At 43.5% G+C, this 23,693-nt stretch overlaps 3 protein-coding genes and 1 pseudogene across 3 annotated transcripts in view; 2 read left to right on the top strand and 2 right to left on the bottom strand.

The window, feature by feature from the left end:
• The first annotated feature begins 2,920 nt into the window (after positions 1–2,920).
• LOC110495786 (kelch-like protein 41b) lies at positions 2,921–6,867 on the top strand. The gene is made up of 6 exons (XM_021571215.2): positions 2,921–4,030; positions 4,289–4,446; positions 4,569–4,676; positions 5,630–5,815; positions 5,998–6,144; positions 6,453–6,867. Exons 1-6 carry the CDS (start codon positions 2,921–2,923, stop codon positions 6,562–6,564), a joined length of 1,821 nt encoding a protein of 606 aa, XP_021426890.1. The 3' UTR covers positions 6,565–6,867.
• Positions 6,868–9,807: 2,940 nt separating this feature from the next.
• LOC110495785 (2-oxoglutarate receptor 1-like) lies at positions 9,808–18,229 on the top strand. Its single transcript, XM_021571213.2, has 2 exons — positions 9,808–9,876; positions 16,811–18,229. The coding sequence occupies exon 2, from the start codon at positions 16,838–16,840 to the stop codon at positions 17,894–17,896; it is 1,059 nt and encodes a 352-aa protein (XP_021426888.2). The 5' UTR covers positions 9,808–9,876; positions 16,811–16,837; the 3' UTR covers positions 17,897–18,229.
• On the bottom strand, positions 12,253–13,787 carry LOC110497092 (annotated as a pseudogene).
• Positions 18,230–21,387: 3,158 nt separating the features above from the next.
• LOC110495784 (heparan-sulfate 6-O-sulfotransferase 3-B) overlaps positions 21,388–23,693 on the bottom strand; it is a 30,270-nt gene continuing 27,964 nt past the window's right edge. Inside the window, exon 2 of the mRNA XM_021571212.2 lies at positions 21,388–23,400. Coding sequence (XP_021426887.2) covers positions 22,635–23,400 — 766 coding nt within the window. The 3' untranslated portion in view covers positions 21,388–22,634. The remainder of the gene's footprint in view (positions 23,401–23,693) is intronic.

Below are 23,693 nucleotides of genomic sequence, written 5' to 3'. Positions count from 1 at the left end.
ACTTAGTTTGAAGGTAGGCCTTGAAATACATCCACAGGTACACCTCCAATTGACTCGAATTATGTCAATTAGCCTATCAGAAGCTTCTAAAGCCATGACACAATTTTCTGGAATTTTCCAAGCTGTTTAAAGGCACAGTCAACTTAGTGTATGTAAACTTCTGACCCACTGGAATTGTGATGCAGTGAATTATAAGTGAAATAATCTGTCTGTAAACAATTGTTGGAAAAATGACTTGTGTCTTGCACAAAGTAGATGTCCTAACCAACTTGCCAAAACTATAGTTTGTGAACAAGAAATGTGTGGAGTGGTTGAAAAACAAGTTTTAATGACTCCAACCTAAACTTCCGACTTCAACTGTACATGCTTCAAGTGGCAAATCAGTATGGTCTATAGGTTTTTTGACAGCATTTTTTGACAGCATCAGTATGTAATGTATATATCCCGCATCATATCATAACTCTTTTATGCTGATCACTGATTTTATATTGCTAACGGAATTGTAATATCTGCATTGTTAAAACTGTGAAATAACATTGGTGCCACAACGTGTTCCTGCAGTAATGCTATTCATCCAGCTTGTGACCCAGTATTAACACGTTTACAGAAACTATGAGCAACTCATTTTATTTCCAAGAAGAACCAACCCTGTATCAACTCACTGTGCTGTCAACAAACCATGCTAGGAAATGACAACGGTGCTCTACCGTTCATGTCTAGGGATAGTTTTGTGCATTTGAATGTGTTTTTTTTTTACAAAGATTTTTAGGAATAAAAATGTGATTTTGCTTTATGTTTGTCTGAATTTGCGATGTTTATCATACAAGTACATTACCGTACAGTTTTCTACATGACAATTGTTGCCTTTTCTTTCACGCTGGTTCATGTGGATTATACTGTAGATGTATGGTGTCCTCTACTGGTGAAAAGTTGCCTTGCCTGATGCACACTAGAAGCTAGGGTTCGTCAAGGGTTCTTTGGGAAAGGTGATGGTTCTCTGTGGAACCATGATGACTCAAAGAACCCTTTGAGCTCTTCAATTTTTCTCTACAGTTCACAAAAAGCATTACTTGCTCTTTTAGTGATAATTCAAACGTAGGTTTGCCGGCTCATTAGAGTATTTTTTGGCGTGTTTTGCTCTTAGCTCTTTTTGTGCAGCCGTGAGTGAGAGTGTCGTCATTCCAGTTTATGTAATCTGTTGTGTTATGCTACTAAGTCATTTATATGTCTATGGCCAGTGTAGTGTCTTGTGAAAGACTCACATATGGCCTTGTGTCCATTGAGAACGGTTGACTAAATCAGTCAGTGGTTCTCAATTCTGTCATCAGGAACCCCCAGCTGTTCCATTGGTAGCTCAGATTGTAACTTAACACAAATATAACGCCTATATAACTTTAAGAATATAACATGTGCACATGTTGCTACTACAGCTGCTACTACTACATGTTGCTAATACAGCTGCTACTACTACATGTTGCTAATACAGCTGCTACTACTACATGTTGCTAATACAGCTGCTACTACTACATGTTGCTACTACAGCTGCTACTACTACATGTTGCTACTACAGCTGCTACTACTACATGTTGCTACTACAGCTGCTACTACTACATGTTGCTACTACAGCTGCTACTACTACATGTTGCTAATACAGCTGCTACTACTACATGTTGCTACTACAGCTGCTACTACTACATGTTGCTACTACAGCTGCTACTACTACATGTTGCTACTTATTTGGTTTTAACTATGACCATTTGTTCTGACAATCTAGTTGAGGGATAGAGGAGCGTTTTGAGATGTCAACCATTTGTAAAACTTGTCCTAGTAATATGGATAGTGTATCTGTCTACAAATGTATCATGCTCTGAGAAAATGACTTTGCTTAGAGAGTAAATAAACGTCTGTGAATTTAACTCAACTAAATTGAAGTAGAAACAAGATGAATGTACTTTGAAAGCCTTCTCTAAATCTCACTTTCTATGAATTTAGGAACCTCTTCCTGTAGCCACCGCAATCGATAGGTATCCATTTCTGATATTGGCGAGGTGACACTGCTGTCTGTGCACTACACTATATTTATATTACGTGTGAGACACTCCACTCCTGTCCAAATGGTCTATCTTTAGTGTCCTCAACTACAGTGTCCACATTGCCACCCATTTCCAAACACTTTGACTTATAATCAAGCTAAGTTTACCTGCTTTATATATTTTATCTGTAGACACCTAAGTTTAAACAGAGAAGAAAGCCTACTCTGAGGGGTACAGTATAATTCAGGAAAAAGTGTCTATTTTCAGGGCTTGAAGTTGAATGCCTCGCCCGTATGTCCCCCCCCCCCCCCCCCCCCCCAGAACAATGAAGAGAAAATGAGGAGGAATGTTGAGAGGTGGAGAGGCCTGTCTATCAGCTGCTGCCACTGCTGTACAGTGGCATAGGGACATAATATCCTAGAATCCACTTTAAATAGTTTAATTGAGAGGTATTACCCTAGCTTGAATGGTTGTTTGGAAATGAATGAATGGGAATGAGATACAGGGTGGTCTAAACAACCAATATTGGGTTAATAACCAGTAGCTTTGACAGCATTATCCCTCTTTAGCCACTACTAAACCAATGACAGTGTTGAGGCTGAATCATGGTAGTGGACTATAGCCCGGAACACCCCAGTTGCTTCTTTCAGTCTGTGACAGCTGTATGAGTCGGTCTCCGCATTCAGATTTGGCAGAGCTGAGATTCCTACCGACTGAGGCAGGCAGGCAGCTATATTTAGAGGGGAAAGGATTAAATTGCAGTAGGGAGTGGGGGCTTCAAGCTGGGAACCTTTTCTCTGCTCAGCCTTTTCTAGCCTGGACTGGGTGCCAAGAGGACCTGTGGCCACCATTTCTTCCCCTCTGCAAGCCACCGATTTCCCAACACCATGGACCCCAAAGCCATGAAGGAGGAGCTGCGCCTCTTCCAGAGCACCTTGCTCCAGGATGGCCTCAAGGAGCTGCTGAACGAGAACAAGTTTGTGGACTGCACTCTGAAAGTGGGCGATCGGAGCTTCCCCTGCCATAAACTCATCATGGCTGCCTGCAGCCCATACTTCAGAGAGATATTATTTTCCGAGGATGGCAAGGAGGTGAAGGCCAACAAGGAGGTGGTCCTGGACGATGTCAATCCCGCAATCTTGGACATGATAATCATGTATCTGTACTCGGCCGAGATCGACCTCACTGACGAAAATGTGCAGGACATATTTGCCGTAGCCAATCGTTTCCAGATACCTTCAGTCTTCACTGTGTGTGTTAATTATCTTCAGAAGAAGCTCTCCGTGACCAACTGTCTGGCAATCTTCAGGATGGGTCTGGTCCTCAACGTGCCCAGGTTGGCGGTGTCCGCCCGTGACTACATCGCAGACCGCTTCGATATCCTCTCTAAAGACGAGGAGTTCCTCCAGCTGGCCGCTCATGAACTGTTCGCAGTCATCGGTGGCGACTCGCTCAATGTGGAGAGGGAGGAGATGGTGTTCGAAGCCCTCATGAAATGGGTCCACAACGACAAAGACAAACGTGTCCAGGTACTGGGTGACGCCTTTGAGTGCATCCGCTTCCGCCTCATGCCCGAGAAATACTTCCACGACAAAGTGGAGACAGACGAGATCATCAAGGCCGACCCAGAACTCCTGAAGAAGGTCCAGGTTATCAAAGACGCGTTCCAGGGGAAGCTCCCAGAGAAGAAGGAGAAGGTAGCTGGGGATAAGGGGGCGGATGGTGAGGGTGGCGAGTCAGAGGAGGTTTTCCCAGGTTTCCTGAACGATAACCGTCGCCACGGCATGTACGTCCGCGACCTGATCCTGATGATCAACGACACGGCAGCGGTGGCGTACGACGTCAATGAGAACGAGTGTTTCCTGGCGGCCATGTCGGAACAGATCCCCCGGAACCACGTCAGCCTGGCGTCACAGAAGAACCAGCTCTACCTCATCGGAGGACTGTTTGTGGACGAGGAGGACAAGGACGCTCCCCTACAGTGCTACTTCTATCAGGTAACCAATCATTGTTCATTTAGAGTTTGGGTCACTTCTTTTGATGGTTTCAAATCTTCTATTGGTAATATTTGCCTTTCGGAATCTACGTTAGCTCACTAAGTTACATCGACAAAAGTCTTTGTTTGATGTTAGAATAAATGATGATGTCAATAGCACAAAACAGTCTCTTTATTCATAATACCTATTTGTAATAAATTAATGCAGTCATTCCATCAATCAATCATTCATTCATTAATTCAACCCTGTGTATTTCAGTTGGACACTCTTGCAGCTGACTGGGTAGCTCTGCCCCCCATGCCTTCCCCTAGAGCCCTTTTCAACATGGGAGAGTGTGAGAACCTGCTGTTCGCTATTGCTGGAAAAGACCTCCAAAGCAACGAGTGTTTGGACTCTGTGATGTGCTATGATGTCCAGTGAGTGGAATAGCATTCAACGTCTCATTCACACAGTACAGTAGAAACATATAGGACTACTCAGCTCTTTACCATTTAAAGTGTGTGTTTTGACCCTCCTGTTCTGTAATGGCTCTCCCCAGGAAGATGAAGTGGAGTGAGACCAAAAAGCTTCCCCTGAAGATCCACGGCCATTCTGTGATCTCCCATAAGGGTCTGGTGTACTGCATTGGAGGAAAGACTGATGACAAGTATGTGTGTGTGTGTGTGTGTGTGTGTGTGTGTGTGTGTGTGTGTGTGTGTGGTCTTGTTCTTATATCCTTGGGGGGACCTGAATTGCCCCAAAGTCCCCATAAGGATAGTAAAACAAGGAAAATTCTCTCTTGTGGAGACATTTCCCATGTCTCCACGAAGATAAAGGCTATTTTAAGCTTAGGGGTTATGTTTAGGGTTTGGGTTTACAATTAGGGTTAGGCGTTAGGTTAGGGAAAATATAATTTTGAATGAAAATCAATTTCAGGTCCCCACAACAATTGAACATCAAGTGTGTGTGTGTGTGTGTGTGTGTGTGTGTGTGTGTGTGTGTGTGCGTGTGTGTGTGTGTGTGTGCGTGTGTGTGTGTGTGTGTGTGTGTGTGTGTGTGTGTGTGTGTGTGTGTGTGTGTGTGTGTGTGTGTGTGTGTGTGTGTGTGTGTGTGTGCGTGCATGCGTGCGTCGTGCTAAAGATATGGTGTAAGCTGCAGCTGTTTGTAGTCTATCATTCTAAGAACTGTTCATGTTAGATCTTAGAGCTAGCGTAGAAGTCATTATTTTCATTATGGAACTACACATGGTAAAGTAAACAGTTATTCATACGTGACCATTGTGAAAATAATTTTTCTAGGGGTTACATGTGAGCAGTGGAGGCTGCTGAGGGGAGGACGGCTCATAATAATGCCTGGAATGGAGAAAATGGAATGGCATCAAACACATGGAAGCCACGTCTTTGATGTGTTTGATACTATTCCATTGACTCCATTCCAGCCGTTACTATGAGCCGTCCTCCTCTCACCAGCCTCCACTGCATGTGAGCATGTATTGTAATACATGTTGTCTGATTTATTGAATCCAAACCGTAACTGCAAATCCATCACAGTCTTTCTATACTGTTGCCAGAAGGACATTTCCTGAGATCTGACAACCCTGTCTATCATTCTCCCGCGCAGCAAAGCCCTGAACAAGATGTTTGTATACAACCACAAGCAGTCAGAGTGGAGGGAGCTGGCTGCCATGAAGACAGCCAGAGCCATGTTCGGAGCCGTCGTTCACAATGGAAAGATCGTGGTGGCCGGTGGAGTCAACGAGGAAGGCCTCACTGCTGCATCTGAAGTCTACGACTTTGGAACAAACAAGTATGTAGCATTTACTTTGGTGATAAATCAGTTTAAGAATGTGTTACACCTTTTAATATCATTCACCATAACAATACCATTTGCTGGTTCTGGATGTTGAACGTTATTAGTCATCTTGAGTCAGGATGGCCTTAATTAGAAAGAGTCCCCCTGACGCTATCCCTAATCACCTTGTTTTGCAGATGGGAGGCGTTCACAGACTTTCCCCAGGAGAGGAGCTCAGTGAACCTGCTGAGCAATGAGGGGGCCCTGTACGCCGTGGGGGGCTTCACCTTCATCCAGAATGACAACAAGGAGGTGGTCCCCGCAGAGATTACTGATGTTTGGCAGTAAGTACCCTCTTTGAATGTTATGTTATCAACCGGGTTTCAAACCCAGGTCTTCTTGCCTAGGCATTAACTCAGTGAGCTAACAGAAGTTTGCATTGTTCCGCCCTGTTAGTTTAGTTGTGGGTTCATTATTTTAGATGGCTTACATTTCCATAATAATTTGTTATATAAATGAATGATAAGAAATAAAGTTGAAGCTAAATGAAAAAATAAATGAGAGCGCCCTACTTGGTCAGTGGTACTGTACAAACAGTCAACTACGTCTTGGTTTGTTCCTCATCACTGTATCTTCCTTTTCCCTGTGTTAGGTACGAGGAGGACAAGAAGGAATGGAGCGGGATGCTGAGGGAGATGCGTTACGCCGCTGGCTCCTCCTGCGTATCCATGCGCCTCAATGCTGCCAAGATGCCCAAACTCTAGACCCTCGCTGCCCAGTCATGATTCCCCATGATGCCCTCTGTCTGCCCGGACTACCACCATCTCCTCTGGGTAGTCTTTCCATTTCAGGAATAGAGGGGGTGTCACATGACAACTCAAATGTGGACTCTTATTGGTTGATTGTGTTGTGAGTTTCATTTCTGATCTCAGGTGATTTTCTGTACAACAAAAACATCTGCTTTGCTTCAGTGAAGACCGCATCAGTATATTAGTTTCCCTCATTATAGAGTAACCCACAACGTGTATTTAGCTAGCTTTTTTGTAAAATAAACATTTGTTCAAAAACTCCTGTTATGGTTGTTTTGAATTTGGAGAAACAGTTGTCGCCATTTTTATGGCTGGTTTAGTTTAAACATTTGTCTGTGCATAGCACGCATGTTTTACTAGAACTAGATTCAGGTCGACGATATGGTATATCAGGAATTTAAATCTAGGTGTGAGCCAGTTGTTATAGTAAAAACAAACATGGGAAACACCTACCCATTGGCAGGTTTAAACAACTGACCTGCATTATGCATACACTATGTACACTAAAGTATGTGTCATACCAACGCTGTAGGTCCCAGTAAATTTCAACAGTAGGTTTGACATACAGTAGGTTAATCTCATTAACCCACAGTGGTGGAAAAAGTACCCAATTGTCATACCTTAATAGAAAATGACTAAAGTAAAAGTGAAAGTCACCCAGTAAAATAATACTTGAGAAAAAGTCCAAAAGTATTTGGATTTAAATATACTTAAGTATCAAAAAGTAAATGTAATTGCTAAAAATATACTTCTGTATCAAAAGTATAAATCCTTTCAAATTCCTTATATTAAGCAATCCAGACAGCACAATTCTCTTTCTGTTTTATTTAGGGATAGCCAGTGGCACTCTCCAACACTCAGACGTAATTTACAAACAAAGCATTTGTGTTTTGTGAGTCCGCCAGATCAGAGACAGTAGGGATGACCAGGGATGTTCTCTTGATAAGTGCGTGAATTGGACCATTTTCCTGTCATGCTAAGCATTCAAAATGTAATGAGTAATTTCGGGTGTCAGAGAAAATGTATGGAGTAAAAAGTATATTATTTTCTTTAGGAATGCAGTGAAGTAAAAATGTAAATAGTAAAGTACAGATACCCCCAAAAACGACTTAAATGAACTACCTCTAGATACCCTTTACATTCATGAGTTGAACTTGCACTGTAACATTACTAAATTCTTACAACCGCCACAGCTTTTGACCGTTTTCACCGGCATCCATTTCTAGTTCACTAATGTCTGTCATCAACATGTATCAAGCATACAGTGAGGGAAAAAAGTATTTAATCCCCTGCTGATTTTGTACGTTTGCCCACTGACAAAGAAATTATCTGTTTCTAATTTTAATTGTTGGTTTATTTGAACAGTGAGAGACAGAATAACAACAAAAAAATCCAGAAAAACACATGTTAAAAAAGTTATAAATTGATTTGCATTTTAATGAAGGAAATAAGTATTTGACCCCTCTGCAACACTTGACTTAGTACTTCGTGGCAAAACCCTTGTTGGCAATCACAGAGGTCAGACGTTTCTTGTAGTTGGCCACCAGGTTTGCACACATCTCAGGAGGGATTTTGTCCCACTCCTCTTTGCAGATCTTCTCCAAGTCATTAAGGTTTCGAGGCTGACGTTTGGCAACTCGAACCTTCAGCTCCCCCCACTGATTTTCTATGGGATTATGGTCTGGAGACTGGCTAGGCCCCTCCAGGACCTTAATGTGCTTCTTCTTGAGCCACTCCTTTGATGCCTTGGCCGTGTGTTTTGGGTCATTGTCATGCTGGAATACCAATCCACAACCCATTTTCAATGCCCTGGCTGTGGGAAGGAGGTTCTCACCCAAGATTTGACGGTACATGGCCCCGTCCATCGTCCCTTTGATGCGGTGAAGTTGTCCTGTCCCCTTCGCAAAAAAACACCCCCAAAGCATAATGTTTCCAACTCCATGTTTGACGGTGGGGATGGTGTTCTTGGGGTCATAGGCAGCATTCCTCCTCCTCCAAACACAGCGAGTTGAGTTGATGCCAAAGAGCTACATTTTTGTCTCATCTGACCACAACACATCATTCAGATGTTCATTGGCAAACTTCAGACGGGCATGTATATGTGCTAGCTTGAGCAGGGGGACCTTGCGGGCGCTGCAGGATTTCAGGCCTTCACTGCGTAGTGTGTTACCAATTGTTTTCTTGGTGACTATGGTCCCAGCTGCCTTGAGATCATTGACACGCGTAGTTCTGGGCTGATTCCTCACCGTTCTCATGATCATTGCAACTCCACTAGGTGAGATCTTGCATGGACCCCAAGGCCGAGGGAGATTGACAGTTCATTTGTGTTTCTTCCATTTGCGAATAATCACACCAACTGTTGTCACCTTCTCACCAAGCTGCTTGGCGATGGTCTTGTAGCCCATTCCATCCTTGTGTAGGTCTACAATCTTGTCCCTGACATCCTTGGAGAGCTCTTTGGTCTAGGCCATGGTAGAGAATTTAGAATCTGATTGCTTCTGTGGACAGGTGTCTTTTATACAGGTAACAAGCTGAGATTAGGAGCACTCCCTTTAAGAGTGTGCTCCTAATCTCAGCTCGTTACCTGCATAAAAGACACCTGGGAGCCAGAAATCTATCTGATTGAGAGGGGGTCAAATACTTATTTCCCTCATTAAAATGCAAATCAATTTATAACATTTTTGACATGCGTTATTCTGGATTGTTTTGTTGTTATTCTGTCTCTCACTGTTCAAATAAACTTACCATTAAAATGATAGACTGATCATTTCTTTGTCAGTGGGCAAACGTACAAAGTCAGCAGGGGATCAAATACTTTTTTCCATCACTAAATGCAGGACATGTGACATCATAGTACAGTAATACTAAGCCACTAAACCCCTAGCACTGAGGGGGAATAACAGTGCTTAATGTACTCCCTTTATTTAACTGCTGCACAGGAATGTTGTACTGTACCCATAGTGAAGAGGAAGTAGTACTGTACTTCTCGTATATTTTCAATACATTCATGTCAAATACAGAAATAGGATCGGAAGTCTTTGTGAATAAGGGTTTCGATGCAGAAGTCAATGAGGTAACACCCAACAAAGGCACAGTGCGTGACATGCTTGTGTTTTCCCGTGGTGGGGGCCAGACAGTGCTGTAGGAGGTTAACATAGCTGAAAGGAGGGACCAGAGGTGGTTGATGTATAAGAGGGAGGAGGAGGAAAATCTCAGAGAGGATACCGATGACTGAGGGAGCAGCACTGTCTGACTGACTGACTAACTGTAAGTTGCCATATCACTCACTGTATCTCTAGCCTTGCTTATACCTGATGCTAACATGTGACTTCTGTCCTGATATTTGCCACATTCTTATTGTGCCCACATTGTAGCCATGGCATCTACAAATGGTATTAAAATGTGTCTTTTGCCTGCATTGTGACTAGATTCCCTTGTGCCTCCCAGTATGGAGATTATTTGACAGATATTCTTTCAAAATAATACGAATGTATTTATTTTAGAGACCGGTATAGTGATGATTTAATTGAAAATCGGTTTATACTTGATTGATAATATCCAAACACACTGGGTCACTGACTACCTCCGGAGGTGGTCAGGAAGATCTGATCACGGACAGATCACAATGCGTATTTTAATCATCTACACCTGTCTAAAAATGTGGGCACAATCAGAATGTGGACAAGACCAGGACAAAGGACACATTTTATAACCAGTTATCAACGGGGCTTCTGACTCAATGTGTTCAGTACAAAGAAACTCTAAGGATAATTTTTTTAATTCTAGTATAGCGTTGATCATACTTACTAGGTGGCTTCACATGTTACAGTATTTTCTGAAAGGAAGAATACATGAAGTGCAGAGTGAAAAGTAAGGAACAAGATGAGAAAAAATAATCAGGCCTGAGGTGTAAAATTTGCAATGTCATGGTGTGGATTTTTTGGTTTATTTATGCTGCCAGAAAAACCTGAGACTGTCTCACACGTTTTGTGATAATGAGAGCAGAGGGAAGTAGAAAGGGTAATTTTTTATGAGTATTTTTTATGTTAATAGAAGATGTTTAGAAGTTTAAATTGTTAGAGGCTAGTGTTGAAAATTGAGGGTAAGTGACTGTATTAGAAATAGTAATAGTACTGTAGTAGTAGTAGTAGTAGCAGTAGCAGTATCAGTAGTAGTAGTAGCAGGAGTAGGAGCAGTAGTAGTAGTAGCAGCAGTAGTAGTAGCAGTAGTAGTAGTAGCAGTAGTAGTAGCAGGAGTAGTAGTAGTAGCAGGAGTAGTAGCAGGAGTAGTAGTAGTAGCAGTAGCAGGAGTAGTAGTAGCAGTAGTAGTAGTAGCAGCAGCAGGAGTAGTAGCAGCAGCAGTAGTAGTAGTAGCAGTAGTAGTAGTAGCATCAGCAGTAGCAGTAGTGGTAGCAGTAGTAGTAGTAGCATCAGCAGTAGCAGTAGTAGTAATCGTAGTAGTAACAGTAGTAGTAGCAGTAGCAGTAGTAGTAGCAGTAGCAGGAGTAGCAGTAGTAGTAGTAGCAGTAGTAGTAGTAGCAGTAGTAGTAGCATCAGCAGCAGTAGCAGTAACAGTAGTAGTAGTAGTAGTAGTAGTAGCAGTAGCAGGAGTAGGAGTAGTAGCAGCAGTAGTAGTAGTAGCAGTAGTAGTAGTAGTAGTAGTAGTATTAGTAGTAGCATCATCAGCAGTAGCAGTAGTAGTAGTAGTAGTAGTAGTAGCAGTAGCAGGAGTAGGAGTAGTAGCAGCAGTAGTAGTAGTAGCAGTAGTAGTAGTAGTATTAGTAGTAGCATCATCAGCAGTAGCAGTAGCAGTAGTAGTAGCAGGAATAGTAATAGTATTAATAATAATTCAAGGAATATTACTCAGAAATGTGAGGACTACGGATTGTATCCATTTAAAAGTAATCCGATTTATTCCAGTTACGCAATAGGAATACAATTAGCAAATGGTACATACCAGAAATCTTCACGATAAAAATAATACAAAATATCCTAAGTCTTTAACGGCATAGAAAATTCACTACTATGACATACAAACGTACATCAGGAGATCAGTTTACCAATGACTCCATGATCAACGTTTAACCCCATCTTTTTTTCTTCCAAGAATGGCAAATCCCAGTATCTCCCATCATCTAATTAACATCACTTTGCAAGGCCCAAAAAAATCTAAACAAAAGGTATGAAACTTCACACGCATTCTCTAATCACCACATCTCAACACTGTGTGATAAGAGCACACCCCTGTGTCGGTCCTTTTTGAACTCTCCGCCATCCGACCAACAGAATAACACAGTGTCTCTGTAACAACAAATCCATAGCACTTACAGTACAATAAAATAAATCATAATTCATAGCTCTTTGTGAACTCTTGAAACAATCCAAACATGATCATTTAATTCACACAATAACATTAATTTCAAGTTTAATCAGTCTTCACCTCTCCTGCCTTCAGCGACCCTAGGATTTCTGTGGGAATGTCTCTTCCTCGAGATTACCACAGATAAGGTGTGTTTGACCCATGTGATGGCCCACTGATGGTCTGCCATTCAAACAATGTCATAAATCGTGATTGAGTCATCATCCTGGGCCTCGGCGCCAGCAAGTCGCTAGACGCGTCTTCATCACTGGCCTTCATCATCGTTCACATTAGTTTACTCTCTCTATTTTCGACTACAATAATCTCCTGTTTGGCACCTCTGGGCCAGGAAAGAACCAGAGGTGCCATAATGAAAGAAGTAGAAGTGGTCTTACGAAGAGAGGTGATTCAATGTCTGCAAAAGCAACACCGTATTAAAGTTATAGTTACCACAAGCTGGCTTGCCAAGACAGAACGCGCGGTACACCCAGTCCCACCCTGTGTATTTGGCTGAGGCAATGGAGACACTAGTCGGGATAGTTGCGGTCTTCTTGACCAGGTTGACTTCGACCTGGGAGCATGCAAGGTGGTAGCAGGTATCCTGCAGAAGCTCCTGTACCATGGCCGTGGGTTCCGTCAGAGACCTGGTGCTCTTCTCATAGAAGGTATCCTCCCACCAGGGTGCAATGTCAGTGTACATGGATACCCGGCCGAGAATATTCAGCTGTCCCATTGTGAAATCTTCAGTCAATTTCAAGCAGAAAGTGTGGTTAGCTGGACAGGTCAGCCCCCCCCCCCCCCCCCCCCCCCTAGGAGAAAGAATTCATCTCACTTATCACACGCCACTGGGTATGAGACACTTGGATAGCATCAGAATAGCATGCAATGATCGTACTCTCATCAGTTTAGTATCGTCAAAAGTTACCGGTGGTAATGTATTACAGGTGCAAATGACATATTTATTACAGTCGCATGACAACAAGACCGAGTTGTTAAGAACGGATCAGTACCCTTCACACAACAATAGCCAGCAAAGTGATCCCATTTTTATGCATTGGTGTTTAACAACCACTCACGAAGGGCGGATGGAGCTCGAGTTGGAAATGTTGGGTCCGGAAATATAAAAGGGAAAGTCATATAAAAACAAATACAGCCAAAATATCCTTTAGAATTGTGCATCAATGGTGGCTAACAGTTCTGCATATGAAATATTCTGAATATTGTCTGACTTGAACCATTTCTCTAGTTCAAGTGAAACAATGAGGTCGTTCAGCGCATGGCGCGGCGCCTTACCCAGGCGGAGATCCAATATCTCCTGCTGTGCAGCTGTGAACAAGTCCTGTGCGTAAGTTATACAAGCTGTATTGTGTTCCACAGTGTGGGTTTGGACAAAAAAAATGTGACTAAGCTTCAATAATGTCTCAGCTTATGACTTGACGGCCTTGATGATACTATCATCACCAAGCGCCAGATGCTGAAAACCAGTAGTTATTCGATTTGAAATCCATGCAGTATATTGTGTTTGTTTAGCCAGCTGATATGTGTTAGACATGGAGTTACCAGCCCCAAAAAGGCCGGTCAGTGTGTGGCTTGGATAGCAAGTCTGCCCTTGTAACCAGAAATGAAATCCTCAATAAGAGTCTGTTCTACCATTACTGCTACAATGAGCCTGGAAGGCTGCCAGAACATTAGATATGCTGTAGGACACATTAACCGTAACTAGACTAGGGTCTTGTTAATGTTTCCTTTAACAGGACCAACTTTAGGGACTGGATATGGTTATGGACACTGTGTCGGTTGGTGATAGCCGCGTGTAGCATAGGAGGTTGGTGGCGCCTTAATTGAGGAGGATGGGCACTTGGTAATGCCTGGAGCGGAATGAGTGGAAATGTCTCAACGACATCAAACACATGGTTTGCCATGTGTTTCGTGCCATTCCATCAGCTGCGGTCCAGACATTGTTATGAGTCGTCCTCCCCTCAGCAGCCTCCACTGACATGTAGTACGGTTAAAACAATACTTGGTTGACCATGAACAATTCTTTGCATTTGCCCAGGCTTGTGAAATCAGCAGCTCACGAACCAACACAGTACATACCCTCCCTGCAGTTTTGTCCAGACGAATGGTCTGGGTCTGCAGAAGTCACCTAGAGGAAAAGCTTGATTATACAATGCAATAACAATGTTATGATGTGTCCTGTTATGACGTGCAACACGCTTGCACCTATATGTGACAGGAAGCAGATCCGTCGTGTGGTAACATGCAATGAAGGGTCTGTAGTGATGTGTGCAAGCACTTTCACTACATTATGATTATGGACAGTCCTGAATGAATCATGAATAAATTACAGATGCACAAGCGGAGGGGGAGGTTAGATTCATTCAGGATTATCCTTAATCATGGTAGCATTCACATTCATGTAGAAGTGTTTAGAAACATATTATGGGACCAAATACTTCACTTTCTACTACTTCAATACACATAGAAGTTAATTGGTCCCAATACTTTTGGTCCTCTACTACAGTGGGGCAAAAAAGTATTTAGTCAGCCACCAATTGTGCAAGTTCTCCAAATTAAAAAGATGAGAGAGGCCTGTAATTTTCATCATAGGTACACTTCAACTATGACAGACAAAATGAGAAATAAATCCAGAAAATCACATTGTAGGGTTTTTTATTTGCAAATTATGGTGGAAAATAAGTATTTGGTCACCTACAAACAAGCAATATTTCTGGCTCTCACAGACCTGTAACTTCTTCTTTAAGAGTCTCCTCTGTCCTCCACTCGTTGCCTGTATTAATGGCACCTGTTTGAACTTGTTATCAGTATAAAAGACACCTGTCCACAACCTCAAACAGTCACACTCCAAACCCCACTATGGCCAAGACCAAAGAGCTGTCAAAGGACACCAGAAACAAACTTGTAGACCTGCACCAGGCTGGGAACACTGAATCTGCAATAGGTAAGCAGCTTGGTTTGAAGAAATCAACTGTGGGAGCAATTATTAGGAAATGGAAGACATACAAGACCACTGATAATCTCCCACGATCTGGGGCTCCACGCAAGATCTCCCCCAGTGGGGTCAAAATGATCACAAGAACGGTGAGCAAAAATCCCAGAACCACACGGGGGGACCTAGTGAATGACCTACAGAGAGCTGGCACCAAAGTAACAAAGCCCACCATCAGTAACACACTACGCCGCCAGGGACTCAAATCCCGCAGTGCCAGATGTGTCCCCCTGCTTAAGCCAGTACATGTCCAGGCCCTTCTGAAGTTTGCTAGAGAGCATTTGGATGATCCAGAAGAAGATTGGGAGAATGTCATATGTTCAGATGAAACCAAAATATAACTTTTTGGTAAAAACTCAACTCGTCGTCTTTGGAGGACAAAGAATGCTGAGTTACATCCAAAGAACACCATACCTACTGTGAAGCATGGGGGTGGAAACATCATGCTTTGGGGATGTTTTTCTGCAAAGGGACCAGGACGACTGATCCGTGTAAAGGAAAGAATGAATGGGGCCATGTATCGTGAAATGTTGAGTGAAAACCTCCTTCCATCAGCAAGGGCATTTTTTATTTTTTTATTTTTTTTACCTTTATTTAACCAGGTAGGCAAGTTGAGAACAAGTTCTCATTTACAATTGCGACCTGGCCAAGATAAAGCAAAGCAGTTCGACAGATACAACAACACAGAGTTACACATGGAGTAAAACAAACATACAGTCAATAATAAAGTATAAACAAGTCTATATACAATGTGAGCAAATGAGGTGAGAAGGGAGGTAAAGGCAAAAAAGGCCTTGGTGGCAAGGTAAATACAATATAGCAAGTAAAACACTGGAATGGTAGTTTTGCAATGGAAGAATGTGCAAAGTAGAAATAAAAATAATGGGGTGCAAAGGAGCAAAATAAATAAATAAATTAAATACAGTTGGGAAAGAGGTAGTTTATAGGGCTAAATTATAGGTGGGCTAAGTACAGGTGCAGTAATCTGTGAGCTGCTCTGACAGTTGGTGCTTAAAGCTAGTGAGGGAGATAAGTGTTTCCAGTTTCAGAGATTTTTGTAGTTCATTGAAGATGAAACGTGGCTGGGTCTTTCAGCATGACAATGATCCCAAACACACCGCCCGGGCAACAAAGGAGTAGCTTCGTAAGAAGCATTTCAAGGCCCTGGAGTGGCCTAGCCAGTCTCCAGATCTCAACCCCATAGAACATCTTTGGAGGGAGTTGAAAGTCCGTGTTGCCCAGCAACAGCCCCAAAACATCACTGCTCTAGAAGAGATCTGCATGGAGGAATGGGCCTAAATTCCAGCAACAGTGTGTGAAAACCTTGTGAAGACTTACAGAAAACATTTGACCTCTGTCATTGCCAACAAAGGGTATATAACAAAGTATTGAGATAAACTTTTGTTATTGACCAAATACTTATTTTTTGCAAATAAATTCATAAAAAATCCTACAATGTCATTTTCTGGATTTTATTTCTCATTTTGTCTGTCATAGTTGAAGTGTACCTATGATGAAAATTACAGGCCTCTCTCATCTTTTTAAGTGGGAGAACTTGCCCAATTGGTGGCTGACTAAATACTTTTTTGCCCCACTATATGTACAAAAAGCTCTGTCATTTCAAAACGGTTCACCCGATATGGATGAAAATACCCTCAAACTAAAGCTGACAGTCTGCACTTTAACCTTATAGTCATTGTATAATTTCAAATCCAAAGTGCTGGAGTACAGAGCCAAAGCAACAACAAATTTGTCACTGTCCCAATACTTTTGGAGCTCACTATATACGTATATAATTATATAACACTGTCTCTGTTTGGGTTCCTCTTCTAGGCCGATGACAACACTCACAGCACGGTCATGTCTAGCGTCATCTACAGCAGGAACAAATCCGACCATAACTGCACCAACGTGGACAGCCTGATGAAACTCTACTACCTGCCTATCATGTACAGTGTAATTTTCGCTGTGGGGCTGCTGGGTAACATCACCTCCATCGCCATCTACTTGGCCAAGCTACGACCCTGGAAGTCTAGCTGTATCATCATGGTCAACCTGGCATTGACGGATCTTCTGTATGTTCTGAGTCTGCCTTTCCTGGTCTACTACTACACCAACGGTGAATCCTGGACCCTGGGCAACTTCATGTGTCGCTTTGTGCGTTTCGGGTTCCACTTTAACCTATATGGTAGTATACTGTTTCTCACCTGTTTGGCTGTGTTTCGATATGTAGTCTTGACGAACCCTCTGAGGACGGCGCAGGTGCAGCAGAAGAGGTGGGGTATCTTGGCGTGCGCCGCAGTCTGGGCTATAGCCGGAGCGGAGATTGTGCCCATGCTCACCATGATCACCATGGAGAATAAAAACAACAAGACCCGGTGTTTGGACTTTGCTAGCGGCGACCCGGCTTTAGTGTGGTGGTACGGCTGGCTGCTGACCGTGCTGGGCTACCTGCTGCCCCTGGTGGTGGTTGTGTTGTGTTACGCCGGTATCGCCCGGGAACTAGCCAAGGGGCCCCACACCCACAGCCCTTGCCGGGTGCGGGCACGCCGCCTCACCATACTGATCCTGGTGGTGTTCGTGGTATGCTTCCTGCCGTACCACGTCCTGAGGATCCTAAGAGTAGACACCAGGATGAAGCCTGAGTCGTCATGTATGGTGGAGCACTGGGTCCACGCCGCTTATATCATATCCAGGCCCATAGCGGGGCTCAACACCTTCTTTAACCTGGCTCTGTACACCCTGGCCGGGGACAAGTTCAAGCAGGCCTTCCTCAGTGTGTTCCACTTGGGCCCCTGGTGGACCAGGTTCAGGACTCACCTCAAACTCAGCCAGGCTGTCTTCAGTAAGCCCAGTAACACAGCTTCAGCCGAAAGGACAGTAGCCACGGATATGGACATCCAAAGACAGGAAATATAATACAGTGTTCTACTTCATTCTGTGTGGACATTACTACTATGGCAATATATTGTCCTACAATACTGTGTATACTGTACTGTAAATAGAAAACCTTTTATCAGATTTTATTATATGCCAGTATGAGGTTTACAACATTGATGTGGTTTCTATAAAAATATTAGATACCTATAAAGAGTGACTTTATATATACTGTAAACTCTAATTGATATTGCCATATCACTTCATTATAAATAAACATTTAACAATCAACATTTAACCATCCAATATCCGTCTCAGAGCTCAGTGGGTATTTAATGCATTGTTCTGGTATGACTTGAGAGAAACAAGAACATGATACATTTGGCCCAGGACCAGAGACATGCCAATATGATTCATAAACCAAATGCTTTCACTTCTATACCCAGTGTTGTCAGGTATTCATTTCTCCCCTACTTAACGCAAGCAACAATGAGATGAGAGTCAAGGAATAAGGAACACATTGGCTGGGGGGAAAAGGAGCGGCTGTGGGGGAAAAGGAGCGGCTGGGGGGAAAAGGAGCGGCTGGGGGGAAAAGAGAGGCTGGGGGGAAAAGGAGTGGCTGGGGGGAAAAGGAGTGGCTTAAGGGAAAAGGAGCGGCTGGGGGGAAAAGGAGTGGCTGGGGGGAAAAGGAGTGGCTGGGGGGAAAAGGAGTGGCTGGGGGGAAAAGGAGCGGCTGAGGGGAAAAGGAGCGGCTGGGGGGAAAAGGAGCGGCTGGGGGGAAAAGGAGTGGCTGGGGGGAAAAGGAGCGGCTGAGGGGAAAAGGAGCGGCTGGGGGGAAAAGGAGCGGCTGGGGGGAAAAGAGAGGCTGGGGGGAAAAGGAGCGGCTGGGGGGAAAAGGAGTGGCTGGGGGGAAAAGGAGTGGCTGGGGGGAAAAGGAGTGGCTGGGGGGAAAAGGAGCGGCTGAGGGGAAAAGGAGCGGCTGGGGGGAAAAGGAGCGGCTGGGGGGAAAAGGAGTGGCTGGGGGGAAAAGGAGCGGCTGAGGGGAAAAGGAGCGGCTGGGGGGAAAAGGAGCGGCTGGGGGGAAAGACGTCCTGCTGTTAAAGTGGCGTGCGTCTGTTTTACATCTTACATTATGGAGAATCACAGAACCACTACTTTACTTTACTTTACTGTAATACATTACTCATCCAATTGAATTATTTCAACACATTTCATCATTTGATAGTATCAAATAGCCAACAAACTAGTGTCAGATTAGTGGTGCTTAAATGTTTATTTGAGGCTGTACTATTTGAGTCCCACATCAAAGGGGGGTAATGTCCACTGTCCATCCTACCTTGTGGGAGCCCAGACCTCACTTCAAATTCAAAGCTGAAAGCAAGTATCTAATGCAAAGAAACACTTGAGTCAACTCTGACAGCAAAAACGACCTCAGTATAGTATCTTGCTACCATAACACAATGAGAACAATAAAGAGGAATTATAGGCTAGGATGGAAACTTGAATATGAATATAAATGAGTTGGGCTATCTATGCGTGCAACAAGTTCCTCCTGTCTCTAGTTGCAATTGATTGTTGGATATTGTTTCTTGTCAACCTTTCAATCTCTTCCTCTACCTTTCCAGTAAACATAGTTGAGAAGCTCATTTGATGAATTCCCCAAATCATTGGAATCTGTGTTATGCATTTGACCCTTTTGAGAATGTGCAGGTGTATGCCAACAGGAGCATGCGGTCTCCTATCATGGTATCTACTGTCATTCAGCTGTGTTCAGATGTACAGATTTTTGGCAATGACATCATACGTCACTACTCTCAACATGGTGTAACGTGGATGTGCATGTACTTTTGTACACATGGACGTATACGGTCACTGCATGCGATTCCAACTCGGTGGTTTATTCTGTAGTCAGTGTACTCCCAGGCTACTCAGGGCCTGTGTCCCAAATGGCACCCTATTCCCTATAGTGCGCCACTTTAGACCAGAGCCGGATCAAAAGTAGTGCACATATAGGGAATAGTGTACCATTTTGGAGGCATACAGAGATTGGTGCTGTGTTTCACACTGACTGGGAACCAGGAAGGAACTGTTTCTGTCTGGTAAAAACCCTTTACAGTGTTTGTCTCTTCCTTCCTGCACACCTCCCTTTCTATCCACATATTTTCACGTTTCTCGATTAACCACTTGTCTTTCGATCAGCACCCGCCCTTCCCATATAACTGCACTGGAATGTAAATCAACAAATATTTTGTTTTTACAGGCGTCTCTACAGACCACAGATACTTTACTATAAAAAAAAATGTCAAAAGTCGGATTCCCAAACATCAATTTGACATAATATGTTGAATATGACATAAGTGTACTGCGTATAAGGACTCCGTGTGGTTCAGGGCTGGCTGTATTTAATTTCAATGTATATTTAAGGTGAATTAGTCAACCCCGAACCACCGGAACGACCCATTTCAAACAACAGTGAGAGATCTTCAGAAAATAAGAGTGACTGGATAGCTTGTTCTTTAGAAATTATGTCACCAAACGATTCTACTGAATGCCATATGTCATATCCCTCCATGCTTCACAAACCATTTCACAGTGCTCGCTCATGTTAATGATTGTAAAAGTGAAAGAGCTCCTCTGGTTAGAACAAGTGCCATTTGGAGAAGCGGTGGACATGACACAGGTTCATTTTGGTCTGAATTCTTGCAACAATGGATTTCTACTGGGATCACACTGCTTTTTAAAAAAAAGTGTTATTCAGAGTAGTGCATGGTAGTAGTTATGGAGAAAAACAACTTCTCTCACTGTTACTGGGTTGACTTGATAAGAAGTAATGATGGTTGTAGAATTATTGACCTCAATAAGTCTCTCTTCTCTCTCCTACTGCGATAGCAATTAGATAGCCTGAGAACTGCAGCTGGGCTGAAGAGAGGCTATTTTGGGGTAGGGAACACACTGACTTTCTCCTCCTTCCCTCCCTCCTCTTCCTCCCCTCCCTCCTCCTCCTCCTCCATACATCACTGGTTCTGTTCTCTCTTCATCACATCACACCAGCCTCTCTGGTATGTAGAAATCGCCAGAGTGACTATGTACCCCGATGAAGGAGAAAGGTATTCAGACAGCCTACTCTTTATTGTGCTGCGTTGGAGTCAAGCTCAATGGCACTTTAAACGCTTCATTTCACCCTGAACTGCCTGGAACCACAACTAATGGCTAACGGCTGCTCTACACCACCATGATGTAAGAAGGCTCTAATTGGTTCAGACAGCCAGCCTATTGTGCCCCCCGGTATTTATTTCTAACATCTTAAACAGAGTTCCATCACACAGTGTGTGTGTGTGTGTGTGTGTGTGTGTGTGTGTGTGTGTGTGTGTGTGTGTGTGTGTGTGTGTGTGTGTGTGTGTGTGCGTTCGTGGATTTGACAGAGAAAGCGTGCAAAGAGAAGTGGATGTCATCAAGACTTTTCTTTGTCATGAATAACACACAATGTGAACGGAAGCAGAAAAAAGGACAGCTTTTGGAAAGCTTGGAAATCAGTGGTATGCAGCGTACATTTAATGCACAACTTTCCTACAGGTGAATGTCTTGAATACCATCATACTGTACATACTAACTCATAGTTGGAAAGCAAACTTACAAGGTAAACTAATACAAGTCCTGTCCTGAAATAACCAAAGTATGGGAGGGTGGTTAATTAATAATTTATTGTGTTATTTACTAACATATCTTACTTTAGAAATCATGAGCAAGTCCTATGTTGTAAAGTTAGGTTAATGGAATCTTCAGTAATTTTGGTAATTAAAATGTAATCTTTGGTAACTTTGGTCATTTACTCAAATAACTTAAAAAAAATTATATTCATATATGTATACATTTTTTTAAAATATCTGTGTCCATATATTCCATGAGTTTCTAGTGGATAGATCATATGGTTCAAGAGAAAATAGCCTAATTAATTTTTAAAAAGCATCTAATTAAGAATGTCATTATTTTCATCTAACTCTGCAACTCTTCCACCTATTGACTTTTTTTCACAACTGCCACCACATTGTCGCCAAAACATTTACAACAAAGACATAGTCAAATAAATAAAAATGTGTGAAAAAAATATAAAGGTGTTTAATGCTGAAACCCTCATATTAAACACCAATGGTTTTGATTGATGGTTTATATTAGGATAATATTTTACAGGTTTTACATTTAATTTCTTATTTTAGAATCATCTTACTTGATTATTTTATACATTTTACATGTGATAAGGCCACATAGAGGGCCATAGATAATTACTGACACCTGTGATAATCTGAAGTACCCAAAATGGCCAGTAGATGCCATCTGATAAAATACAAAAAGAAAGCTACCAAAATCCTGGCAGTTTACTGGTAAACTTCGAAAGTTTCTAGTAATATACCCTCCCTTTGCAACCCTAAGCGAACCACATTATTTTTCAAGAATCTTGAGGCGCTTATTTTGTTTACATACAGTCCCATGGAGATTCTGATCAAATCTTGTAGAATGTCCATTTGAGTTGTTCACCTACTTTGAAGAACAGACAAGCATTAGAAAATGAACACACACAATAAACTCTGCATGAGAGGAGAAACTAAAGTTGACAACATCATGATAAATAGTGATAATAAATACATCTATTTGAAAGATTAAGACACCATTGGGCAGCCCAAGGCAGAGAGAGAGAGAGAGCGAGAGAGAGAGAGAGAGAGAGACAAAGAGAGAGAGAGAGAAACTGACAGGAAGTACTAGTCCTTGCATGGGTGTTGCGGCCTCACCATCTCACCACCTGGCTGCTGTAGTCCTCTGTGGTGGCTACACCTCCCACCTCCTCCCCTTCCACCCCCTCTATCTCCCTCTCCTCCTCCTCCCTCCTGGCTTTGGAGATGGGGGCTGTGTGCTGGTGTAGCCACTGCCTCTCCTCCTGCCTCTCCTGCCTCCTCCTCAGCCTCTGCTCCCGGTGCTGTGTCTGGCGGCTGTACTGGTACCTCCGGAGGAACAGCTCCTTGGCGTACTCGTACAGCTCCACGTCCAGGGCATTGAGCCCCTCGATGCGCCGCCGCAGAGCCCCCTCCCCCACCCCCACGCTAGCCGCCCGCGTGCTGTTGATCTGCGTGAAAGCCTGGATGAAGCGCAGGCCGAACGTCCGCTCAAACAGGTACTGCGTCTTGCGCTGGAACTCGGTCAGGCCGAAGAAGGCCATGTTGCGGAGGTTGTTCTTGGCACTGGCTAGTAGGACACGGCCGCGCTCCCGTTCGGCGCCGATGGTGGAGACGTTGTAGCAGCCCACCAGGCTGAGGTCGGCCAGCATGCGGACCTGCCGGTTGTTGGCCAGGTTGGAAGGGCAGTCCATGAAGTTGGTCAGCGTGACCCCGGTCCAGTCGTTGCCACTGTAGCAGGCGGGCAGTTCGTCCTGGGTAGGAGAGCGGCCGTCACACATGTGCAGGGCGGTCTTCCAGGTGGCTCCACGCTGCACGTGCTTCCACTCGCTCAGGTAGCGGGAGACCGGGTCCCTTAGCATGGTGATGTAGTAGAAGTTCCTGCAGCAGCAAAGACAGAAAAAGGCATTCGTTTTAATACTTCCTTCCTTTCCATGTCTCCTTTCCTTGTCTCCTTTCCTCCGTGCTCTCCAATCCGTAATGACAGAACTGGGAAGTGGGAGAAGTGGGAGCGTTAGAGAGAGTGAGACTGGCACACGTCTTTCACTTTCCCTCCCTCTATGTAACACTCGCTGATGAGCTAGGGGGTGGCAATGAGCTATAATTATTTGACCATGTGAGAGAGAGAGAAAAAGGTGGAAATTGGGCGATGAAAAGAATGAAGAAAATATCAT

This window comes from Oncorhynchus mykiss, chromosome 18 (genome assembly GCF_013265735.2).
Source record: "Oncorhynchus mykiss isolate Arlee chromosome 18, USDA_OmykA_1.1, whole genome shotgun sequence".
In the NCBI taxonomy this organism is placed as follows: domain Eukaryota; kingdom Metazoa; phylum Chordata; class Actinopteri; order Salmoniformes; family Salmonidae; genus Oncorhynchus; species Oncorhynchus mykiss.
This window is presented reverse-complemented; position numbering and strand designations above follow the sequence as displayed.

Excerpts from the sequence above, each read along its gene's own strand:
- LOC110495785 (XM_021571213.2), top strand. The coding sequence starts at position 16,838 with ATGTCTAGCGTCATCTACAGCAGGAACAAATCCGACCATAACTGCACC.
- LOC110495786 (XM_021571215.2), top strand. The coding sequence starts at position 2,921 with ATGGACCCCAAAGCCATGAAGGAGGAGCTGCGCCTCTTCCAGAGCACC. Across the intron at positions 4,031-4,288 it reads TACAGTGCTACTTCTATCAG|TTGGACACTCTTGCAGCTGA; the intron begins GTAACCAATCAT and ends TGTGTATTTCAG. Across the intron at positions 4,677-5,629 it reads GGAGGAAAGACTGATGACAA|CAAAGCCCTGAACAAGATGT; the intron begins GTATGTGTGTGT and ends TCTCCCGCGCAG.